A 21,028-nucleotide genomic window follows, 5' to 3' on the forward strand; every position below is an offset into this window, starting at 1 on the left:
GATCCGGCGAACCATCATAGCTATACAACAGCTTGCGGGGTCGGGATAGCAGGTGCGTGCGCCCACTGCACAGCGGGGGTGCCGATACTTGTGGCCAACGGTCGCAATGACCACGAGCAATCGGCCATGAGCGATCGCAAGCACAAGAGACAGAACACGGAAGTGTGTGTACAAACACACAAATCCGTGTTCTGCTCTGAGAGGAGTGACAGATTGTGTGTTCCTATTAACTAGGAACCACGATCTGTCACTTCCTCTAGTCAGTCCTCCCCCTTCAGTTAGAATCAATTCCCAGGGAACACAGTTAACCCCTTGATCGCCACCCTAGTGTTAACCCCTTCACTGACAGTGACATTTTTACAGTAATCAATGCATTTTTATAGCATTGATCGCTTTATAAATGCCAGTGGTCCCAAAAATGTGTCAAAATTGTCCGATGTGTCCGCCATAATGTCGCAGTCACGATAAAAATGGCAGATCGCCACCATTACTAGTAAAAAAAAAAAAAATAATAATAAAAATGCTATAAATCTATCCCCTATTTTTATAGCATTTTTATAGCATTGATCGCTGTAAAAATGCCAATGGTCCCAAAAATGTGTCAAAATTGTCCGATGTGTCCGCTATAATGTCGCAGTCACAATAAAAATGGCAGATCGCCGCCATTACTAGTAAAAAAAAAAAAGAATAAAAATGCTATAAATCTATCCCCTATTTTGTAGACGCTATGACTTTTGTGCAAACCAATCAATATACGCTTATTGCGATTTTTTTTCACCAAAAATACATAGAAGAATACATATCGGCTGAGAAAAAATTAGCTTTTAAAAAAAAAAAATGGGGATAATTAAAACCACAGAGGCGATCAAATGCTAGCAAAAGAAAGCTCTATTTGTGAGAAAAAAAGAACGTCAATTTTGTTTGGGTGCAGCGTCGCACGACCACGCAATTGTCAGTTAAAGTGACGCAGTGCCGAAATGCAAAAAATGGCCCAGTCATTCAGCAGCCAAATCTTCCGGGGGTGAAGCGGTTAAAATCAATTTGGGTAGAGAGTTGCACGACCGAGTAATTGTCAGCCAAGGCATCACAGTGCTAAAAAATAGCCTGAGCAGGAAGGGCATGCCAGTCTTCAAGTTGTTAATCATGCTCCTTTAAAGTGGAGTTCCACCCATTTTTAAAACTCTTCAGCATCCCTCACTAAACTGTGCACTGCAAACGAATTGGATATTTTTAATTTTTTTTTCTCAGCACCTACTGTATATCTGCTGTATTCATTTTTCACTTCCTCCTCCCTAGCCGTGGCTCATCGCATCATTTCCTGTTTGCAATGCCTTCTGGGAAGGGGTGGCAACTTCCTCTGACACTGCCATTGCTATGGAAACCTGACCTGAAACCTATTACACTGCTTGTGCTGCACTGAGCATGTGCGAGATCTGCAAGGATGAGATCCAGGAAGAAATACAGTCTGGCTTCAGATGCCCACACTTAAGATGGATACGGCCTGCTGTAAGTTTATAAAATAACAAACTACTGCTATAAACGAACAAAACAGACCTTAGTTTACAGACTAACTTTACTAGAATACATTAGGCTTGTGCATTATATTGGTATTTTTATTTAAAAAGTATAATTTTGGCCGGAACACCACTTTAAGTCTATCAATTTGGCCAAAGCCAATGTCTGCCCCAGTGTGCTATGATCCTCATGGGGTGCCCAGAGTTACCCTGGGTCTTTAACAGTCCTAGCCATGTCCCTGGTGCTGAGCCATAATGGAAGCTCTAGTTTCCAGGCTTACATCATTTGGAGGATGAATATTTAACATTTCAATCATTTTTCAATGTCTGAAATGTTCTTGCTAATAGCTGGTTAATACTCATCCAAAATGTATACATAGGAAGGTAAAAGTATCATTAAACAGGAAGAGCTCTGAGCTTTATCAAAGCTAATTTAACCACTGGAGAGAGGTTTGATTAGCACTGCTGTGTTGCTCTATTGATCACAATGCTTTGTCATAGTCCCTGTACTGCAGCAAAGCTCTATACAGTACACAAATAGAACACTCTGATTTCAGGGTCCACTGAGTGTTTGGCTTAAGTCCCCATAACAATCAATAGATCTTTATTTTTTATTTTTTCAGGCTGGCCTAATTTCTTTGCATTGTGTTCAACAATCCTACTTTAGAAAGAAAACCAGGCAGATAGAAACTAAAAAAAAAAAAAATTAAATGTATTTTTAACCACTTAAGGACCAAGCCACTTTCTGAGATTTGTTGTTTACAAGTTAAAAACTGGGTTTTTTTTCTAGAAAATTACTTAGAATCCCCACACATTATACATTTTTTTTCTAACACCCTGGAGAATAAATTGGCGGTCGTTGCAATACTTTCTGTCACACCGCATTTGCGCAGCGGTCTTACAAGCACACTTTTTTTGGAAAAAATACATTTTTTGAATTAAAAAATAAAACAGCAGTAAAGTTATCCCATTTTTTTTTTTATATTGTGAAAAATAATGTTAAGCCGAGTAAATTGATACTCAACATGTCACGCTTCAAAATTGCGCCCGCTCGTGGAATGGCGACAAACTTTTACCCTTAAAAATCTCCATAGGCGGTTTAAAAAATTCTACAGGTTGCATGTTTTGAGTTATAGAGGAGGTCTAGGGCTAGAGTTATTGCGCTCTCTCTCTCTACCGATCGCACCGATACCTCACATATGCGGGCGTTACTCACGTATGCGTTCGCTTCTGCATGCGAGCTCGGCGGGACGGCGTTTAAAAAAATGTTTTTTTCTTATTTATTTTACCTTTTTATTTTATTTTTTTAAACTGTTCTTTAAACAAAATAAATGGTGTCACTTTTATTCCTATTTCAAGGAATGTAAACATCCCTTGTAATAGGAAAAAAAGCATGACAGGACCTCCTAAATATGAGATCTGGGGTCAAAAAGACCTCAAAGCTCATATTTACACTAAAATGCAATAAAAAAATAAAAAATGTTGTCATTTGAAAAAAAAAAAAAAAAAAAGGCCCTTTAAGAGCTATGGGCGGAAGTGACGTTTTGACGTTGCTTCCGCCTTGCCATGGTATGGAGACGGGTGGGGGCATCTTCTCCTCACTCGTCTCCATACCACACACAGAAGAGGATCCGATCGCCTCCGCCACTGACGACGACCCCCCCCCCGGCCCTCTCCCACCGCTGATAAAAGTGATCTTGCGGCAAATCCGCCTCAGAGACCACTATTAACGGAAATCGGACCGCCGGCCGAAGAAGAGGATATCAGGGTTATGGCAGCTAGCTGCTGCCATAACAAAGATATCCCTCTTCAAAGTTAGGACGTATATAGGTGTGCGGCAGTCCGGAATTGGTTAAAGTGGAATTCCAGACAAACCCTAACTAGCCTTAAAACTGTCTCCTCCCCCTCCTAACATCTATGCCAGTGATGGCAAACCTTGGCACTCCAGATGTTTTGGAACTACATTTCCCATGATGCTGAACTACACTGCAGAGTGCATGAGCATCATAGCCATATAACTAGCCTGTGTAAGAAACATGCATATACTTACCTATTTTCAGCCTGCTCCAGTCTGGTCACCTGACCTTTTCTGTGTCCGTTAGTGGTGGCCGCAGAGGAGAGGAGAGGGTGCTCAGACAGCGGTTGGTAAAGCCTGGAGTGGTGACATCCCCCTTGGGCTTCAATGGCCCATTCATTGTCAGCACTCCTTCCTCTCCCCTGCAGCTGGGCTGACTGACAAAGGGGTACTAAATCACATAACCAGACCATAGTAGCCTGAAAATAGATAAGTATGTACATCTTATACATCTACTTACAGTAGGGATGCCACCTCATCCCTTTAAACCCGAACACATATGAATTACACAGGTTCTGAGGCTAATTCAATGCAGATAAGGCAGATAAGGCACCAAGTGAGTTTAAAGCGGAGTTCCACGAAAAAATGGAACTTCCACTTTAAGTGATGTGATCCCCTGACTTGCCACAGGGGGGCAGATACCATTTTTTTTAGAGGCATCCAGCTCTGCTTCCTCCCGGGCCTCCGCGCGCCAGAAGGAAATTTACCTCTTCCCCCTCCCTCCCTGCAATCTTCTGGGACACATCACAGGTACCAGAGGACACAGCGTGGCTCGCGCATGCACAGTGAAGCCACAGTCGGGCGCCCAGAGTTACAATGCTGGCGCCGCAGAGAGGAGGGGGAGAGGAGCGGGTCTTCATTCCCCCTCATCACTGGACCGTGGGACAGGTGAGTGTCCGATTATTAAAAGTCAGCAGCTACACTTTTTGTAGCTGCTGACTTTTAAATAGGTGGAACTCCGCTTTAATTACCACCTTAATTAGCCTCAGAACCTGTGTAATTAAAAATATGTGTTCGCTTTTAAAGGGATGAGGTGGAAACCCTAACATACAGTGAGGGAAAAAAGTATTTGATCCCCTGCTGATTTTGTACGTTTGGCCACTGACAAAGAAATGATCAGTCTATAATTTTAATGGTAGGTTTATTTTAACAGTGAGAGACAGAATAACAACAAAAAAATCCAGAAAAAACACATTTCAAAAAAGTTACAAATTGATTTTCATTTTAATGAGTGAAATAAGTATTTGACCCCTTCACAAAACATGATTTTGTACTTGGTGGCAAAACCCTTGTTGGCAATCACAGAGGTCAGACGTTTCTTGTAGTTGGCCACCAGGTTTGCACATGTCTTAGGAGAGAATTTGTCCCACTCCTCTTTGCACATCCTCTCCAAGTCATTAAGGTTTTCGAGGCTGACGTTTGGTAACTCGAACCTTCAGCTCCCTCCACATATTTTATATGGGATTAAGGTCTGGAGACTTGCTAGGCGACTCCAGGACCTTAATGTGCTTCTTCTTGAGCCACTCCTTTGTTGCCTTGGTCGTGTGTTTTGGGTGATTTTCATGCTGGAATACCTATCCACGACTCATTTTTAACATTTGATGGTACATGGCCCCGTCCATCATCTCTTTGATGCGATAAAGTTGTCCTGTCCCCTTAGCAGAACCCCCCCCCCCTGACCAAAGCATAATGTTTCCACCTCCATGTTTGATGGAGGGGATGGTGTTCTTGGGGTCATAGGCAGCATTCCTCCTCTTCCAAATAGTGTTGAGTTGATGCCAAAGAGCTTGATATGGGTCTCATTTGACCACAACACTTTCACCCAGTTCTCCTCTGAAACATTCAGATGTTTATTAGCAAACATCAGACAGGCCTGTACATGTGCCTTCTTGAGCAGGGGGACCTCACGGGCACTGCAGAATTTAAGTCCTTCATGGCGTAGTGTGTTACTAATTGTTTTCTTGGTGACTATGGTCCCAGCTGCCTTGAGATCATTGACAAGATTCTCCATCGTAGTTCTGGGCTAATTGCTCACCATTCTCATGATCACTGATACTCCACGAGGTGAGATCTTGCTTGGAGCCCCAGACTGAGGGAGATTGACAGTTATTTTGTATTTCTTCCATTTGCGAATTACCACACCCACAGTTGTAACTCTCTCACCGAGCTGCTTGGCGATGGTCTTGTAGCCCATTCCAGCCTTGTGTAGGTCTACAATCTTGGCCCTGACATCCTTGGAAAGCTCTTTGGTCTTGGCCATGGTGGAGAGATTGGAGTCTGATTGATTTCTTCTGTGGACAAGTATCTTTTATACAGGTAACAAGCTGAGATTAGGAGAACTCCCTTTAAGAGAGTGCTCCTAATCTCAGCTCATTACCTGTATAGAAGACACCTGGGAGCTAGAAATCTTGCTGATTGATAGGGGATCAAATACTTACAGTGCATTGAAAAAGTATTCACACCCCTTGAAATTTTCTACATTTTGTCATGTTACAACCAAAAACATAAATTAATTGTATTGGGATTTTATGTGATAGACCAACACAAAGTGGCGCATAATTGTGAAGTGGAAAATTATAGATGGTTTTCCAAATTTTTTACAAATAAATATCTGAAAAGTGTGGCGTGCATTTGTTTTCAGCCCCCTTACTCTGATACCCCTAACTAAAATCTAGTGGAACCAATTGTCTTCAGAAGTCACTTAATTAGAAAATAGAGTCCAGCTGTGTGTAATTTAATCTCAGTATAAATACAGCTGTTCTGTGAAGCCCTCAGAGGTTTGTTAGAGAACCTTAGTGAACAAACAGGATCATGAAGGCCAAGGAACACACCAGACAGGTCAGGGATAAAGTTGTGGAGAAGTTTAAAGCAGGGCTAGGTTAAAAAATATCCCAAGCTTTAAACATCTCACAGAGCACTGTTCAATCCAACATCTGAAAATGGAAAGAGTATGGCACACATGCAAACCTACGAACACATGGCCGTCCACCTAAACTGACAGGCCGGGCAAGGAGAGCATGAATCAGAGAAGCAGCCAAGAGGCCCATGGTAACTCTGGAGGAGCTGCAGACAGCTCAGGTGGGAGAATCTGTCCACAGGACAACTATTTTTATGGTTGAACTGGATGGACTTTGGTCTTTTTTCCACCTGACTAACTATGTATTAGTCGTGCACTCCGCTAATCTGGCCTTCATGGAAGAGTGGCAAGAAGAAAGCCATTGTTAAAAGAAAGCCATAAGAAGCCCCCTTTGCAGTTTGCGAGAAGCCATGTGGAGGACACAGCACACATGTGGAAGAAGGTGCTCTGGTCAGATGAGACCAAAATTTAACTTTTTGGCCTAAAAGTATGTATATGTGGTGAAAAACTAACACTCCACATCACCCTGAACACACCATTTTCTTCTGCAGGGACAGGGGAGCTGGTCAGAGTTGATGGGAAGAAGGATGGAGCAATTACAGGGCAATCTTGGAAGAAAACCTGTTATGCCCCGTACACACGGTCGGATTTTCCGATGGAAAATGTCCGATCGGAGCGTGTTGTCGGAAATTCCAACCGTGTGTGGGCTCCATCGGACATTTTCCATCGGATTTTCCGACACACAAAGTTGGAGAGCAGGAGATAAAATTTTCCGACAACAAAATCCGTTGTCGGAAATTCCGATCGTGTGTACACAAATCCGACGGACAAAGTGCCACGCATGCTCAGAATAAATAAAGAGATGAAAGCTATTGGCCACTGCCCTGTTTATAGTCCTGACGTACGTGTTTTACGTCACCGCGTTTAGAACGATCAGATTTTCCGACAACTTTGTGTGACCGTGTGTATGCAAGACAAGTTTGAGCCAACATCCGTCGGAAAAAATCCTAGGATTTTGTTGTCGGAATGTCCGAACAAAGTCCGACCGTGTGTACGGGGCATTAGAGTCTGCAAAGACTTGAGACTGGGGCGGAGGTTCACCTTCCAACAGAACAACGAATGGATTGGTTTAGATCAAAGCATATTCATGTGTTAGAATGGCCAGCCCACTTCCAGACCTAAATCTAATTAAGAATCTTTGGCAAGACTTGAAAACTTCTGTTCACAGACACTCTCCATCCAATCAGACAGAGCTTGAGCTATTTTGCAAAGAAGAATGGGCACAAATTTCTCTCTCTAGATGTGCAAAACTGGTAGAGACATCCCCAAAAAGACTTGCAGCTGTAATTGCAGCGAAAGGAGGTTCTACAAAGTATTGACTCAGGGGGGCTGAATACAAACGCACGCCACACTTTTCACATATTTATTTGTAAAACATTTTGAAAACCATTTATCATTTTCCAGGGTTGCACCAATACTAGTATCAAGGATCGGTACTCGTGTAAATGCACCGACACCTGAAACCAATACTTTCAGGCTCAGTTCTTTGAGCAGTCAATGGGACACCCCAGTGTTAAAGAAGTCCGGTAATTGGAGCTGTCAAAAAAAAAAAAGCAGACGGCAATGTTTATTAACAACATTGCTCAGCCCTGAAACACTAAAATAAAAAGAAACATTGTTTTTTTTTGTATATTTCTGTTTCTTCATCTGTAGATCAAAGGGATGAACAAATGTTCCTCTGTTTAACCCCTTAATAACCCTTAAATTACTCTAATCAGCCTTAATTAACTCTCTATTCTCCTCCATTTAATTATTATTTTCCTGCTTTTTTTCTTTTGTTCACGTCTATTTAATAAATGATAAACAATTAAAACTTTTTTTTTTTTTTGCTTTATTAGTGAATGTTTTTACACATATATTTACACATTTCACATTGAAAAAGCGCTAATTTAAAAAAATAAATCAATTTATTCAATTTGCAAATAACTTTTCAATGCTTTGTACTATTGCTGAGAGCTGAAGTTAAAACAAAACAGTTGCGGTAGGCATCGGTAACTGGTATCGGTGAGTACTAAAAAAAAAGTATTGGTAATTGTACTCATTGTAAAAAAAATGGTATCGATGCATCCCTATCATTTTCCTTCACTTCACAATTATGTGCCACTTTGTGTTGGTCTATCACATAAAATACCAATAAAATACATTTACATTTTTGGTTGTAACATGACATAATGTGGAAAATTTCAAGGGGTATGAATTCTTATTTAAGGCACTGTATTTCACTCATTAAAATGCAAATCAGTTTATAACTGGATAATTTTGTAATTGTGTCTCTCACTGTTAAAATAAACCTACCATTAAAATTATAGACTTCCTTGTCAGTGGGCAAACGTACAAAATCATCAGAGGATCAAATACTGTTTTCCCTCACTGTACTTACCTATGTTCAGACTGCTCTGGTCCGGTCACGTGACCTCTCCTGTGTCGGCCAGTGGTGCCTGCGAGGGAGAGGAGAGAGCCTGGTAAAGCCTGGAGAGGTGACATCACACATAGGCTTCAATGGTGCTTCCTCCACTTCCCCGCAGCTGGGCTGCCTGACAAAGGGGAATCAGATCACATGACCAGACCAGAGTGGCCTGAAAATAGGTAAGTATATATACATCTTTCTTACACAGAATGCCAAATAGTATAAATCTAGTAACAATACAAATCATGGTCTGTTGGCCAGGTTATTACATAGTTGGCAATCGCTCACCTACACAGTCAAGACTAAAGCACATACTGTATGTTTACCTGAACTTTTGTGAAACTTCACAAAGCAGGAAGCACACAATAATTAAAGTTGATTATCCACTATGACAATAAAATAACATTTCCAAAAGGAAACCACATTACACAGTCCTCAAACATAAGTTAAAAATCTCTTTGTGTGATATTCTGGTTTACAGAAGCCTCCCAAGACATTAGGCTGAATTTACTAAGCTATAACACATGTGCAATTTACAATCATTGCTATGGTTTTCTGTAATCATTGGCTCTAATTGCTGACAATAGCAAGCAAAATAAAAATTAACTGTTAAAGGATAGTTAATAAAGCCTAATGTGTAAAGTTGCAGGACTTTGAGGTCTGAAGCTAGCCTCCCTACATGGATAAAGTTGAAGGTCAAAAAAGAGATAGACAAGCTGCCTCTGCAAAGTTGGTTTACATGCATGAAATGTTTCCCCTTTCTGTAAACAGGAATGGAAATTTACACATTCCCGAGAGGTCTCTCTGCTGCACAGTTTTCTGCAACCACTGCCTTAGTTAAAAAGAACGTGGAGCTTGCAGCACTGTATGCCTGGCACACACATGAATACTGCTGCTATTTCCCAAGCCCAGAAGAATAATTTCAGTGTGACAGCCCAGCATTACTGCAGAGGTGCATTGCATAGGCAGACATGAATAGAGTATCATATGAGCCCAGTGTATTAAAAGCAGACCCGCCCGATGTGAATATAGATCCACTACTGAAGGTGAAATTAACACATTGGAATGAAAAAATCAGAGGGCTGACTCAAAGGCCAGTTAACGCAGGTCTGTGCAGAGACAGAGAGTCCAAAAGTAAACCGCCTTTGCTGTGCTCTCTCCTATAACCCCTAATACTATGGGAATCGTGTTGTGGGTTCACAGTGTATTAAATATTCATCTGCATGACTGATACAGTATTTTGCAGAAGTAGCAGAAACAAATATAACAGACATAAACCTTTAGTTCAAAATGTTAAAAACAAGTAATGATAAAATTGTCCTAAAACGATAAAAGATTTCCTATAATTTGCTGAAATAACAGGAAAATGAAAAGACATATTTTTTACATTATGTATACCCATATGGTCCTATATATTTTACCAGGAAAAAACAAAAAAACATATAAAGAGGAAAAATCAACATTGACAAATAACTACTTTTGCAGATATGGGCATGAGATACCACCTGCAAAATGTAATAACATGGCTTCTGCAACTAAGAAAAAAACAATCTGTTAATATGGTTTAGGAACTGGCCGAAAAGCAAAATTACTGAACAAGCAATCATCTGCAAGAAAAAACATTAGGCTGTTCAGCATTTGCTAGGGGAATTGTCTAGAGAGACCCTAATGAAACATAAGCAGAGATGTCAACCTGACCCAATCCATCTGGGTGATATCTATCTGTACCTGCACTTATTACTGACATTTAGTAAACATCTGTTTGATAACTGATGTTGAATTTGATTTTTTTCCCTTTGCATAATCTTTGTGAAATGACAGCTATCAGCTCTCTTTTCTGTACAGATTCAGTGCATAAGGCCCCTTCTGTGTCTTTGTGACACATCACCGCAGAAAGCTAGTGTAAAGCTTACCTAGCATCAGATATATTGCTTCATTATAAGTGCATGCATGCTAAGTAATGTGTCAGTGTAATATTTCCAGATAACAAAGATCACAGACGGTACCCCCCCTTGACAATGCCATCAGCTGCTTTTCTCTCCAGAATGATGGCACCAGACTTGTTGAGGTGTCACCCAAGGTCACCGTCTACTTTCTGGACTGATATGCTGGCAAAAAAATGACACAGTCATGTAAATTCTGGTGCCTGTGTAGTCCTTGGCTCTGAGCTCTTGGTTCCTGCTAAGCCAGCATCTCATTCCAGGAAGCAGGGCTGGATCTAGAATGTCTGATCTGTGAGTGCAGTAAAAAATGTAATCCCTATTCGGTGCTCTTGGTACTCTAGTATTCCATGAGTCACAACCTGGAAGTAACGTCTGATAGGTAGTGCAAAGGTGGTGCAGGAATGATCAGGGAATACCTGTATGAATTAGGTAATTAGATTAGATGATTGGATAAAACCAGTCCCCTCAATGTCAGGTGTCCCTATCAGAGTACTTTTTACATCAGAGTCCCACTTTACCCCACCGTCTCCATCAGCATCCCCCCTTTACATCAGGGTCCCCATCAGAATGCCACTTTACATCAATTGTCTCCATCAAAGTACCCCCTTCTAACAGATGCCCTCATCAGAGTGCCCCCTTGCATCAATTGTCCCCATCAGAGTGCCCCCTTCCATCAGATGTCCCCATCAGAGTGCCCCTTACATCAATTGCCCCCATCAGAGTGCCCCCTTCCATCAGATGTTCTCATCAGTGTGCCCCCTTACATCAATTACCCTAGCAGAGTGGCTACTTACATCAACTATCTTCATCAGCGTGCACCTTACATCAACTGTCGGCATCAAAATGCCCCTCTTACATCAAATGTTCCCATTAGAGTGCTGCTTTACATCAACAGTCCCCATCAGAGCATCCTTTTACATCAACTGTGCCCATCAGAGTGTCTCCTTACATTACCGGTTCACATCAAAGTACCACCTTACATCAAATGTCCCCATCAGAATGCCCCCTTATGTTATCCCCATCAGGCTTAATGATTGGTGGATGCACTCTCAGAGACTGGGGGTAGTGCAATTAAATATGCCCCACCCCAGCACCCCATTAGAGTGGGGCCTACCAGAAAGTGGATGGTGTGATCTCTGAGAGGTCTAGGTTGGAATTACACTTTAAATTAGCCAACAAGGGATTTCATTTAAACTCCAACCTTCTGCACTGAATGATGGTTCACAGACCACAACCCTCTACTATGTACCCATTGCAACCAACATATACTACAATACATTGTAAAAATATGGAATATATTTAAAGTGGAACTTTAATTACAAACAGCTTCACCCCAAATGTCTACTGTAGATCAGCAGACTGATGGATCAAGGGCAGCCTATTATAGTCTAGGCAGCAATTAGCTCAGATTCTGTAGCTATTATTTGGCTGCAGAAAAACAGGACACCGGGAAATGGGGTAAGTTCAGACCTGATGTCTGTTATGATGCATTTCCAGATAGTGAAGATGGTGAGGGGCTGCTTGGGGCAAAGTGGTTTATAATCACTAGTCACCTTAACAGAACATTATACAAAGGAGATCTAAGGTCCAAATAAGAAATGTTAATGTTTCTTATTTAACATTAAACATGAACATCAAAAACAGGGGGTCTAATACGGTAATGTGAACGGGATACATTAATGCCACTGAAACATTAGGACACCATAATAACTTCTAAACAGAGAATAGGACAATAAATCTATAATTGCAGTTTAATGCCCCCTTTCCTAGCAGATTTTCCATTCTGGATGGTCATAACTGTCTCAATAATATAAGTGATGCTTCAATAATTTTTCCGATGTTGGATCATTGGATAGAGAATGGAGACCCTTGCTATACAATCATCCCATGATAGGCCAGCTTTTTTCTTCCAGAATGACTGAAAAACTGCCAAAGTCTACACTAGCAAAATGACATCTGGAATATGAAGGGCTACTACAAGCAACAAAGCCACTTTTTATAAATCAGGTGCCATATAATAACCTAGTACAGTCACATGAGGGTGAAACAAAAGAGCTTCAGAAGTGACTTCAGTAACAAGATTTCTGCATTTCCACCTTTGTGTCCCCAGCCAAACACTCAGAACACAGGTGATAGAATGACCCCAGGCTATCTCCAGATTCTAGATCATTGCTCGGCAGACCATAGCTGGTCATGAAACGAGCCAGAGCCTTGCCTCTCACAAATGAACCTATTCCACTAAGGATGATAAAATAAAAATGAACAAGTTAAAGCTGATTTAAACAAGGCTTGGGGCACTTTAGATGAAGAGAGCCAGTGGAGCATAAGAGGATGTAATGAACACAAAAAAAAATAATTGCATTGTGCCTTTGGCAACGATATTTGAGAGCACCAATTGTCGACCACTAATACCTCTAGTTATTGAAAACACATTTAATATATTATCTTAATAATGCCTGTAAAACACAAAGCTATAGGGAAATGTTGGCAATGTGATTATATTTTAACTAGCTCACCTAGGTTGCTATATATATGGTCTAGGTTTAATCATCAAGGAATAATATTCTCAATAAACTGCAATTATTGATGATATAGACAAGAACCAACTGCTTAATACACACTCATATAGGATGATGACACCACATTGATGTACAGTACAAACCTTCTTCCATACTTTATTTAAATGGCTAGAAGTTTCTCCAGCAGCCTTATGAAAAAGAAGAAATAATAAAAGATGAAAGCAAATACTATAAATTTTCTCAGTTCAGCAAATATGGTAGATAGCATACTATAAGGCGTCAGTCCACCCGAAAGTGATATATATGTTACAGGTGATGCCTAGTAGGCTGAGTCAGTCCCTGGCATTTTTTCTTTTTTTCTTTTTGTTTTACATATGCTAGGTCTCTATTAGCCCTCTGCAGCCATATTTTGGTGCAGCAACTGGTTGCTGACCATCCTCAGGGGGGACTTGGTGCCACACTGTGTTTGGGGAATTCTAGTTAGGTATTGGGGGATGGATTTACATATGGGGGGTTATCCGCTGTGGGGAACCTTTTAAAGCCATGCCATGCTCACATCATTCCAATTAATTCAATGTTGTTCAATATGACCAAATTTGTCTGATTATTTGTTGTAATAATTTTCTAAAATGTACATTTTGTGTTTTTCATAGAGTCTACATACATGCTCAGGTTTTTAATATCATTCCCCTGAAGAAGTCAATGCTTTGGCAAAACATGTGTGGAGTAACTGCCTGTTCTACTCAGTGGCCTTCTAACACTCTTGGCCACCTTTGTATGTACAAACTGTTTTATGACTGTCAACACACCTGTGTATGTATTCCAATGTTTTGATTTTTGTAACAATAAAATTCTTTATATTTTTAGCTATTAGTGTAATATATACGTTCTTAGGCACCATTATAATCCCTGTTCCCTATCCCTTCTTACTTTGCAGTCCCTGGCATTGTTTATGTCTTGGATACTCCAACAGCAAGACATTCCAGCTCTAATTCTTAGTTCTGTTTCCGTTTTGCTGGGAGTTTTGGGTGCTCTTCCCATCGTTGTGCATTCCAGCTTCTCCTGTTACATTCTCCATAATAGAAAATAAGGAAATAAACCACCATGGAGAGTGGAAACCTCTCATAAGGACCACAGCAGGTGTGTAGACCAAGTAACTTAAGCGCTAAGCAGGACTGGAACAAGGGGTGGGCAGGAGGGGCAGATGACCTGGGCATTGTGGTATCATGTGCGGTGGGGGGCACCACAAGAATGTTAGGGGGCAGGGGATTTGTGTTGGAAGGGGGAATTTGGGGGAGCGGTAGGGGATAAGAATTGTTCAAGGAGGGGAAATTTGGGGAGGTGTGCCAGGAGTAGTGATTTGAGGGGATTTGCATTGTGAAGGGGGATGGGGAAGAAGATTTGTGCTAAGAGGAGGGGCAGATGACCTGGGCATTGTGGTATCATGTGAGGTGGGGGGGCACCACAAGAATGTTGGGGGCAGAGGATTTGTGTTGGAAGGGGGAATTTGGGGGGCGGTAGGGGATAAGAATTGTTCAAGGAGGGTAAATTTGGGGAGGTGTGCCAGGAGTAGTGATTTGAGGGGATTTGCATTGCGAAGAGGGATGGGGAAGAAGATTTGTGCTAAGAGGGGAAATTCTTTTTGGGGGGGTTAGGTTGTGCTAGTAAAGGTAATATGGTAGGGGAGAGGGGATTTGCACTAGGAGGGGAAATTTGGGGGGGGGGATTTATGCAAGGATGGGGGATTGGGGAGAATTTGTGCTGGGAGGGGGATCTGGAGTGGGGGGAGTGAATTTGTGCTCAATGGGGAAATTTGAGGGGTAGAGTATTTGTACTAGGAAGGGGGAATTTTATTCGGGGGGGGGGGGGGTGGATGTATGCTTGGGGCATATGGGGAATGAGAAGATTTGAGCTGGGGGGGTTGGGGGTGGCAAAGATTCATGCTGTGAAGGGAATTTCAGCAGGGTGCAGATTTTTATAGGGAGGAGGGGGAATTTATGCTCATACATCTTGGGGGGGGGGGGGGCTAATTTGGCATGTTCGCCCTGAGCTCTAGATTACCTTGTCCCGCCACTGGTGCGGAGACCTCACCAACAGACAAAAGGAATTTTTGGTGGGTTTAACCCCAAGCATCTTTCAAAGATAAAATGTTAGTCTTGGGTAGACTGACCCTTTAAAGCTGTCATTACCTATAGTAAGTTACATAGTTACATAGTAGGTGAGGTTGAAAGAAGACACAAGTACATCAAGTCCAACCTATGTGTGTGATTATATGTCAGTATTACATTGTATATCCCTGTATGTTGTGGTCGTTCAGGTGCTTAGTTGTTCTTCCGAGACCCAAATTCAAAATTCCCGTAAATGTCTGAGACCACAAACAGGCAATGGGGAATGCAAATTCTGGAAGTGCGGGAACCTGAACTAAGCATGTGGAACACAACTTCTTATCCTATTCTTTTAATCTACATTTGGCGGAGACATCAGCCAGTGCAGCATTTCTGTTTTTTTTTCAAGACAGATAAAGATTTCCTTTGGCAATATAATAAATATATTTTTAGTCAACAAATTCCACAAGTCAAGAGACTTTACCATAAGAAAAACATACTGGTTTTGACATTGCTAAATTGAATTTAATCCCATATTCAAAAGTATTAAAAAATGGGTTAGCATTTTTTGAATAATAGGGATACACATTATAACTGAAAATGGAACTCCAGCCAGGACATTTTCTTTGCATTGGATACAGTTGGATACTCCTATCTGAGTCCTCAATACACTTATAGGGCGTACACACGGTCGGACTTTGTTCGGACATTCCGACAACAAAATCCTAGGATTTTTTCCGACGGATGTTGGCTCAAACTTGTTTTGCATACACACGGTCACACAAAGTTGTCGGAAAATCCGATCGTTCTGAACGCGGTGACGTAAAACACGTATGTCGGGACTATAAACGGGGCAGTGGCCAATAGCTTTCATCTCTTTATTTATTCTGAGCATGCGTGGCACTTTGTCCGTCGGATTTGTGTACACACGATCGGAATTTCCGACAACGGATTTTGTTGTCGGAAAATTTTATCTCCTGCTGTCCAACTTTGTGTGTCGGAAAATCCGATGGAAAATGTCCGATGGAGCCTACACACGGTCGGAATTTCCGACAACACGCTCCGATCGGACATTTTCCATCGGAAAATCCGACCGTGTGTACGGGGCATTAGAGTTCCCAGGCACCACTCCAAGTTTTAAGCCGCCATAGGTATAGGCAATGCCCTGAGCACCATCACCACCCTCCTTAGGTCAGTTCAGTGAAGGTCATTCAACACACCACTTTCTATAAACTTCAATAAATCTTATTGTACAATCAGCTTCCAGAGACACTTCACTATTCTCTAACAAACTTAGTCCTCTGCTGGCTCTAAGACCTGCTCTAGCAGGAATCCAAACCCAACAGAAGATGGGTGGAGTGCCTCTCGAAGCTGCCTGTGCAATACCGTTTACTGAAGTTTATAGAAAGTGATGTGGAGTGACTTTGAATAAACTCTCTGTGTCCCCATTCGGGAGATTTCTCCTGTCTTTCTTGTATAATGACCTGTAAACCTGACCTCAATCTTTTAATACATTTTGGCTGAAGTTCCACATCAATATAAAATTGAATGGAAAAGTACAAACTGAAAATTAAGATAATTTTTTCTGTTTTATAAAATATACTTATTTCTGTTTCAGCATACTTATTGAAAATATAAGATACATAAAAATATTGCTGTAATGACTCCATTACAGAAAGTGGCATTAAATTTTTGTGAACAGTTAAATCAATCAGAAAGTGCATCTCAGGCCTCCTGAGAGAAATCATAAGTGCAGCTAAACTTCTATTTACCCTAGACACGTATTGTTTGTAGAAATCAAGTGAGGTCATTAAAGCAATTTTAAAAGTTATGGAAAAGTTTGAGAATACAGTGCCTTGAAAAAGTATTCATACATCCTTGACATTTCCCACATGTTGTCATGTTACAACCAAAAACGTAAATGTATTTTATTGGGATTTTATGTGATAGACCAACACAAAGTGGCACATAATTGTGAAGTGGAAGGAAAATGATAAATGGTTTTCAGTTACTGTATATACTCAAGTATAAGCCAACCCGAATATAAGCCTAATTTTACCACAAAAAACTGGGAAAACTTATTGACTCGAGTATAAGCCTAGGGTGGGAAATGCAGCATCTACTGGGTAAACAATGCCCATCTGCAGCCTCACTGTGCCCATCTGCAGCCTCCTTTTACCCATCTGCAGCCTCACTGCGCCCACCTGTATCATCAGTGCCCATCTGCAGGCTCACTGTGCCCATCTGCAGCTGTACCTTTGATAACCAAAACAGCGGGTGTCTCCTGCTGTGTCATGCAATCTGTACGGCGGTCGTCCACTGTAACAAAGCCCCGCCTCCTCCTCGTCCATGATAGACGGAACACTGATTCAGTTTCCCAGCATTGTATCAGTGTTCCATCTATCACGGACGAGGAGGAGGCGGGGCTTTGTTACAGTGGACGACCGCTGAACAGACTGCATGACACAGCAGGAGACACCCGCTGTTTTGGTTATCAAAGGTACAGCTGCAGATGGGCACAGTGAGGCTGCACCCTCACTCAAGGCCCTCACTCGAGTATAAGCCGAGGGGGGGGGCTTTTTCCGCATAAAAATTGTGCTGAAAAAGTTGGCTTATACTCGAGTATATATGGTATTCTTATAAATAAATAACTGAAAACTGTGCTGTGCATTTGTATTCAGCTACCTCTGAATCAGTTCTTTGTAGAACCACCTTTCACTGCAATTACAGCTGCAAGTCTTTTTGGGGATGTCTCTACCAGCTTTGCACATCTAGAGAGTGACATTTTTCCCCATTCTTCTTTGCACAATAGCTCAAGTTCTGTCAGATTGGATGGAGAACGTCTGTGAACAGCAATTTTCAAGCCTTGTCACAGATTCTCAATTGGATTTTGGTCTGGACTTTCACTGAGCCATTCTAATACATGGATATGCTTTGAGCTAAACTATTCCATTGTAGCTCTGGCTGTATGTTTAGGGTCGTGGTCTTGCTGGAAGGTGAACCTCCACCCCAGTCTCAAGTCATTTGCAGACTCTAATGTCCCGTACACACGGCCGGACTTTCCGACAGAAAAAGTCAGATGGGAGTTTTTGGTCAGACATTCCGACCATGTGTATGCCCCGTCGGACTTTTTCTGTCGGCATTTCCGACGGACTCAGATATAGAGTTTAGCCCGTTCGCAAGTCCGATCGCGTGTATGCAGCATAACAGGTTTTCTTCTAAGATTGCCCTGTATTTGGCTCCATCCATCTTCCCATCAACTCTGACCAGCTTCCCTGTTCCTGCTAAAGAAAAGCATCCCCAGAACATGATGCTGCTACCACCATGTTTCACGGTGGGGATGGTGTGTTCAGGGTCATGTGCAGTGTTAGTTTTCCACCACACATAGCATTTTTCTTTTAGGCCAAAAAGTTACATTTTGGTCTCATCTGACCAGAGCAGCTTCTTCCACATGTTTGCTGTGTTCCCCACATGGCTTCTTGCAAACTGCAAACAGAACTTTTTATGGCTTTCTTTCAACAATGGCTTTCTTTTTGCCAATCTTCCATAAAAGCCGAATTTGTAAAGAGCACGACTGATAGTTGTCCTGCGTACAAATTCTTCCACCTGAACTGTGGATCTCTGCATCTCACTCAAAGTTACCATGGCCCTCTTGGCTGCTTCTCTGATGAATGCTCTCCTTGCCTGGCCTGTCAGTTTAGGTGGACGGCCATGTCTTGGTAAGTTTGCAGTTGTGCCATACTCTTTCCATTTTCATGTGATGGATTAAACAGTCCCCAGTGAGATGTTCAAAGCTTGGGATATTTTTTTATAACCTAACCCTGCTTTAAACCCTCCACAACGTTATCCCTGACCTGTCTGGTGTGTTCCTTGGCCTTCATGATGCTGTTTGTTCACTAAGGTTTTCTAACAAACCTCTGAGGGTTTCACAGAACAGCTGTGTTTATACTGAGATTAAATTACACACAGGTGGACTCCATTTACTAATTAGGTGACTTCTGAAGGTAATTGGTTCCACTAGATTTTAGTTAGGGGTATCAGAGTAAAGGGGGGTGAATACAAATGCATGCCACACTTTTCAGATATTTATTTGTAAAAAATTTGAAAACAATTTATAATTTTCCTTCAACTTCACAATTATGTGCCACTTTGTGTTGGTCTATAACATAAAATCCCAATAAAATACATTTACGTTTTTGGTTGAAACATATCATAAAATGTGGAAAATTTCAAGGGGTGTGAATACTTTTTCAAAGCACTGTAACTTTTTGCATTAAAGAAAGAATAAGAGCAAACATAAAAGAAACAGAATGCAAGGCAAAAATGGGTAGGGGAGTTATAGAGAGAGTACAGAGTGGACTTGGTCATGGCTTATTAGTGGTTCAGCCTTTCTTTAGATAGCATGGTCAGAGTTGGTTGGCAAACAATGGTTGAACCATTGTGGCCAAATTGTTCTGGATTTGTGCATTACAACCTAGAGAACAGGCTACAATATCTTGTTTATAAGTACTATGTTGTTTTTTGTTTGCCCTTGTACAATTGTAGGTGAAAGTGATGTCCAGGCCTTTAGTCTGGTGGCTGGAGTAAAGATGATAAATTGTGTTTGAAAAGTTCCTGCCAACAGCTTAAAAAAAATGTAGGTAAAAACACATTTTTACTATAACTAGGGAGTGTAAAATCTAGGGCAGCTATACATGGTAGCCAATCAGCCTCTAACATCAGCTTGTTCAATTAAAGAGGAACCTCCCCATTTTTTTTTCCCCAGCTAACCTGATGGTGGTATCTGGGCATATCAGATACTCACCCATCAAGTAGATCCAACGTTAACCCTCTCAGATCATCTCTTGCCACAGCTCTGTCCCGTGCCACCATGTTATCTCTGATGTCATTGATGTCATTGAGAGTGGGCAGCCTGTCAAAGATGTGCCAATAGGCCCACCCACTCCTCCTGTTCTTGAATAAAAGGTTATGCCCCTGGGATATGTGATGTACATATCCTAGGAGGCACAGCGGGCCCAAGGCGAGTGACGTACATGGGGAGGAGGGGCAGTCTTAACATTCCAGCAGGCAAGGAGAAGGGGTGGAGAGGTGGGATTGTCCTTGGGGGGAGGGGGGGGGAAGGACCGCTTTAAGCTTTGACAAAAAAAAAAAAACCCGAAAGCTGATTGGTTGGCACCACATTTTCCACTCTCCAGTTTTAGTAAATCAACCCCTAAATGTCTACTTGCAACATGCCTTTAAGCCCACTGGGGAACTTGACGACTTCGGGAAAGGTTGACTCCCTAGCACAGCAACAGTAACTCCTCCATCCTGCCATGTCAGAGTTCTTTCTCTCCTCTTCTAGGGGTGTCTAATTGCTTTCTGTGCTGGCCCAGCTTCTCTGTCCCACCCCCCCCCCCCCCCCCCCAGATATCCTGTTATGCAGATGCCAGAGGGAAGCAAAGGGGAATACGACAAAGTGACACTTAAAAGTCTGAAGGGGCTGTTGACATTCCATCCAAACGGTTGTGCCCAGCAACAGTCTCGAAACTTTGGATGTCAACACAAGAAAGGCTTTTACAGGCTTAATTGATGTTAAACGAACATATGATTACATCAGAAGTCAGTTGTTGAAATGAATGGTCTAGGGACAGGGTCTCTTTAAAGCTGAACTCCAGTCAGCTGTAAAAATTCACAAGGCACTGCAGGGGTGGGGGGGGGGGGAGCATAACCATCAATACTTACTTCTGTCTTTGTACCCCTAGCACCTGGTACTCTCCTCCAGTCTT

At 41.8% G+C, this 21,028-nt stretch overlaps 1 protein-coding gene across 6 annotated transcripts in view; it reads right to left on the reverse strand.

The window, feature by feature from the left end:
* GRIK1 (glutamate ionotropic receptor kainate type subunit 1) overlaps positions 1-21,028 on the reverse strand; it is a 652,481-nt gene that overhangs the window by 163,336 nt on the left and 468,117 nt on the right. For 4 of the 6 annotated variants that reach the window (XR_012241793.1, XM_073617099.1, XM_073617100.1 and 1 more), the window contains exon 9: positions 13,299-13,343. The exons of the other annotated variants lie outside the window; for them this stretch is intronic. Coding sequence is in view for 3 of the 4 variants with exons in the window: in XM_073617099.1 (XP_073473200.1) it covers positions 13,299-13,343 (45 nt within the window). In the remaining variant the exon portion in view is untranslated. The remainder of the gene's footprint in view (positions 1-13,298; positions 13,344-21,028) is intronic. 6 annotated transcript variants of the gene reach the window in all.

The sequence above is a fragment of the Aquarana catesbeiana genome, linkage group LG02 (genome assembly GCF_042186555.1).
Source record: "Aquarana catesbeiana isolate 2022-GZ linkage group LG02, ASM4218655v1, whole genome shotgun sequence".
Classification (NCBI taxonomy): domain Eukaryota; kingdom Metazoa; phylum Chordata; class Amphibia; order Anura; family Ranidae; genus Aquarana; species Aquarana catesbeiana.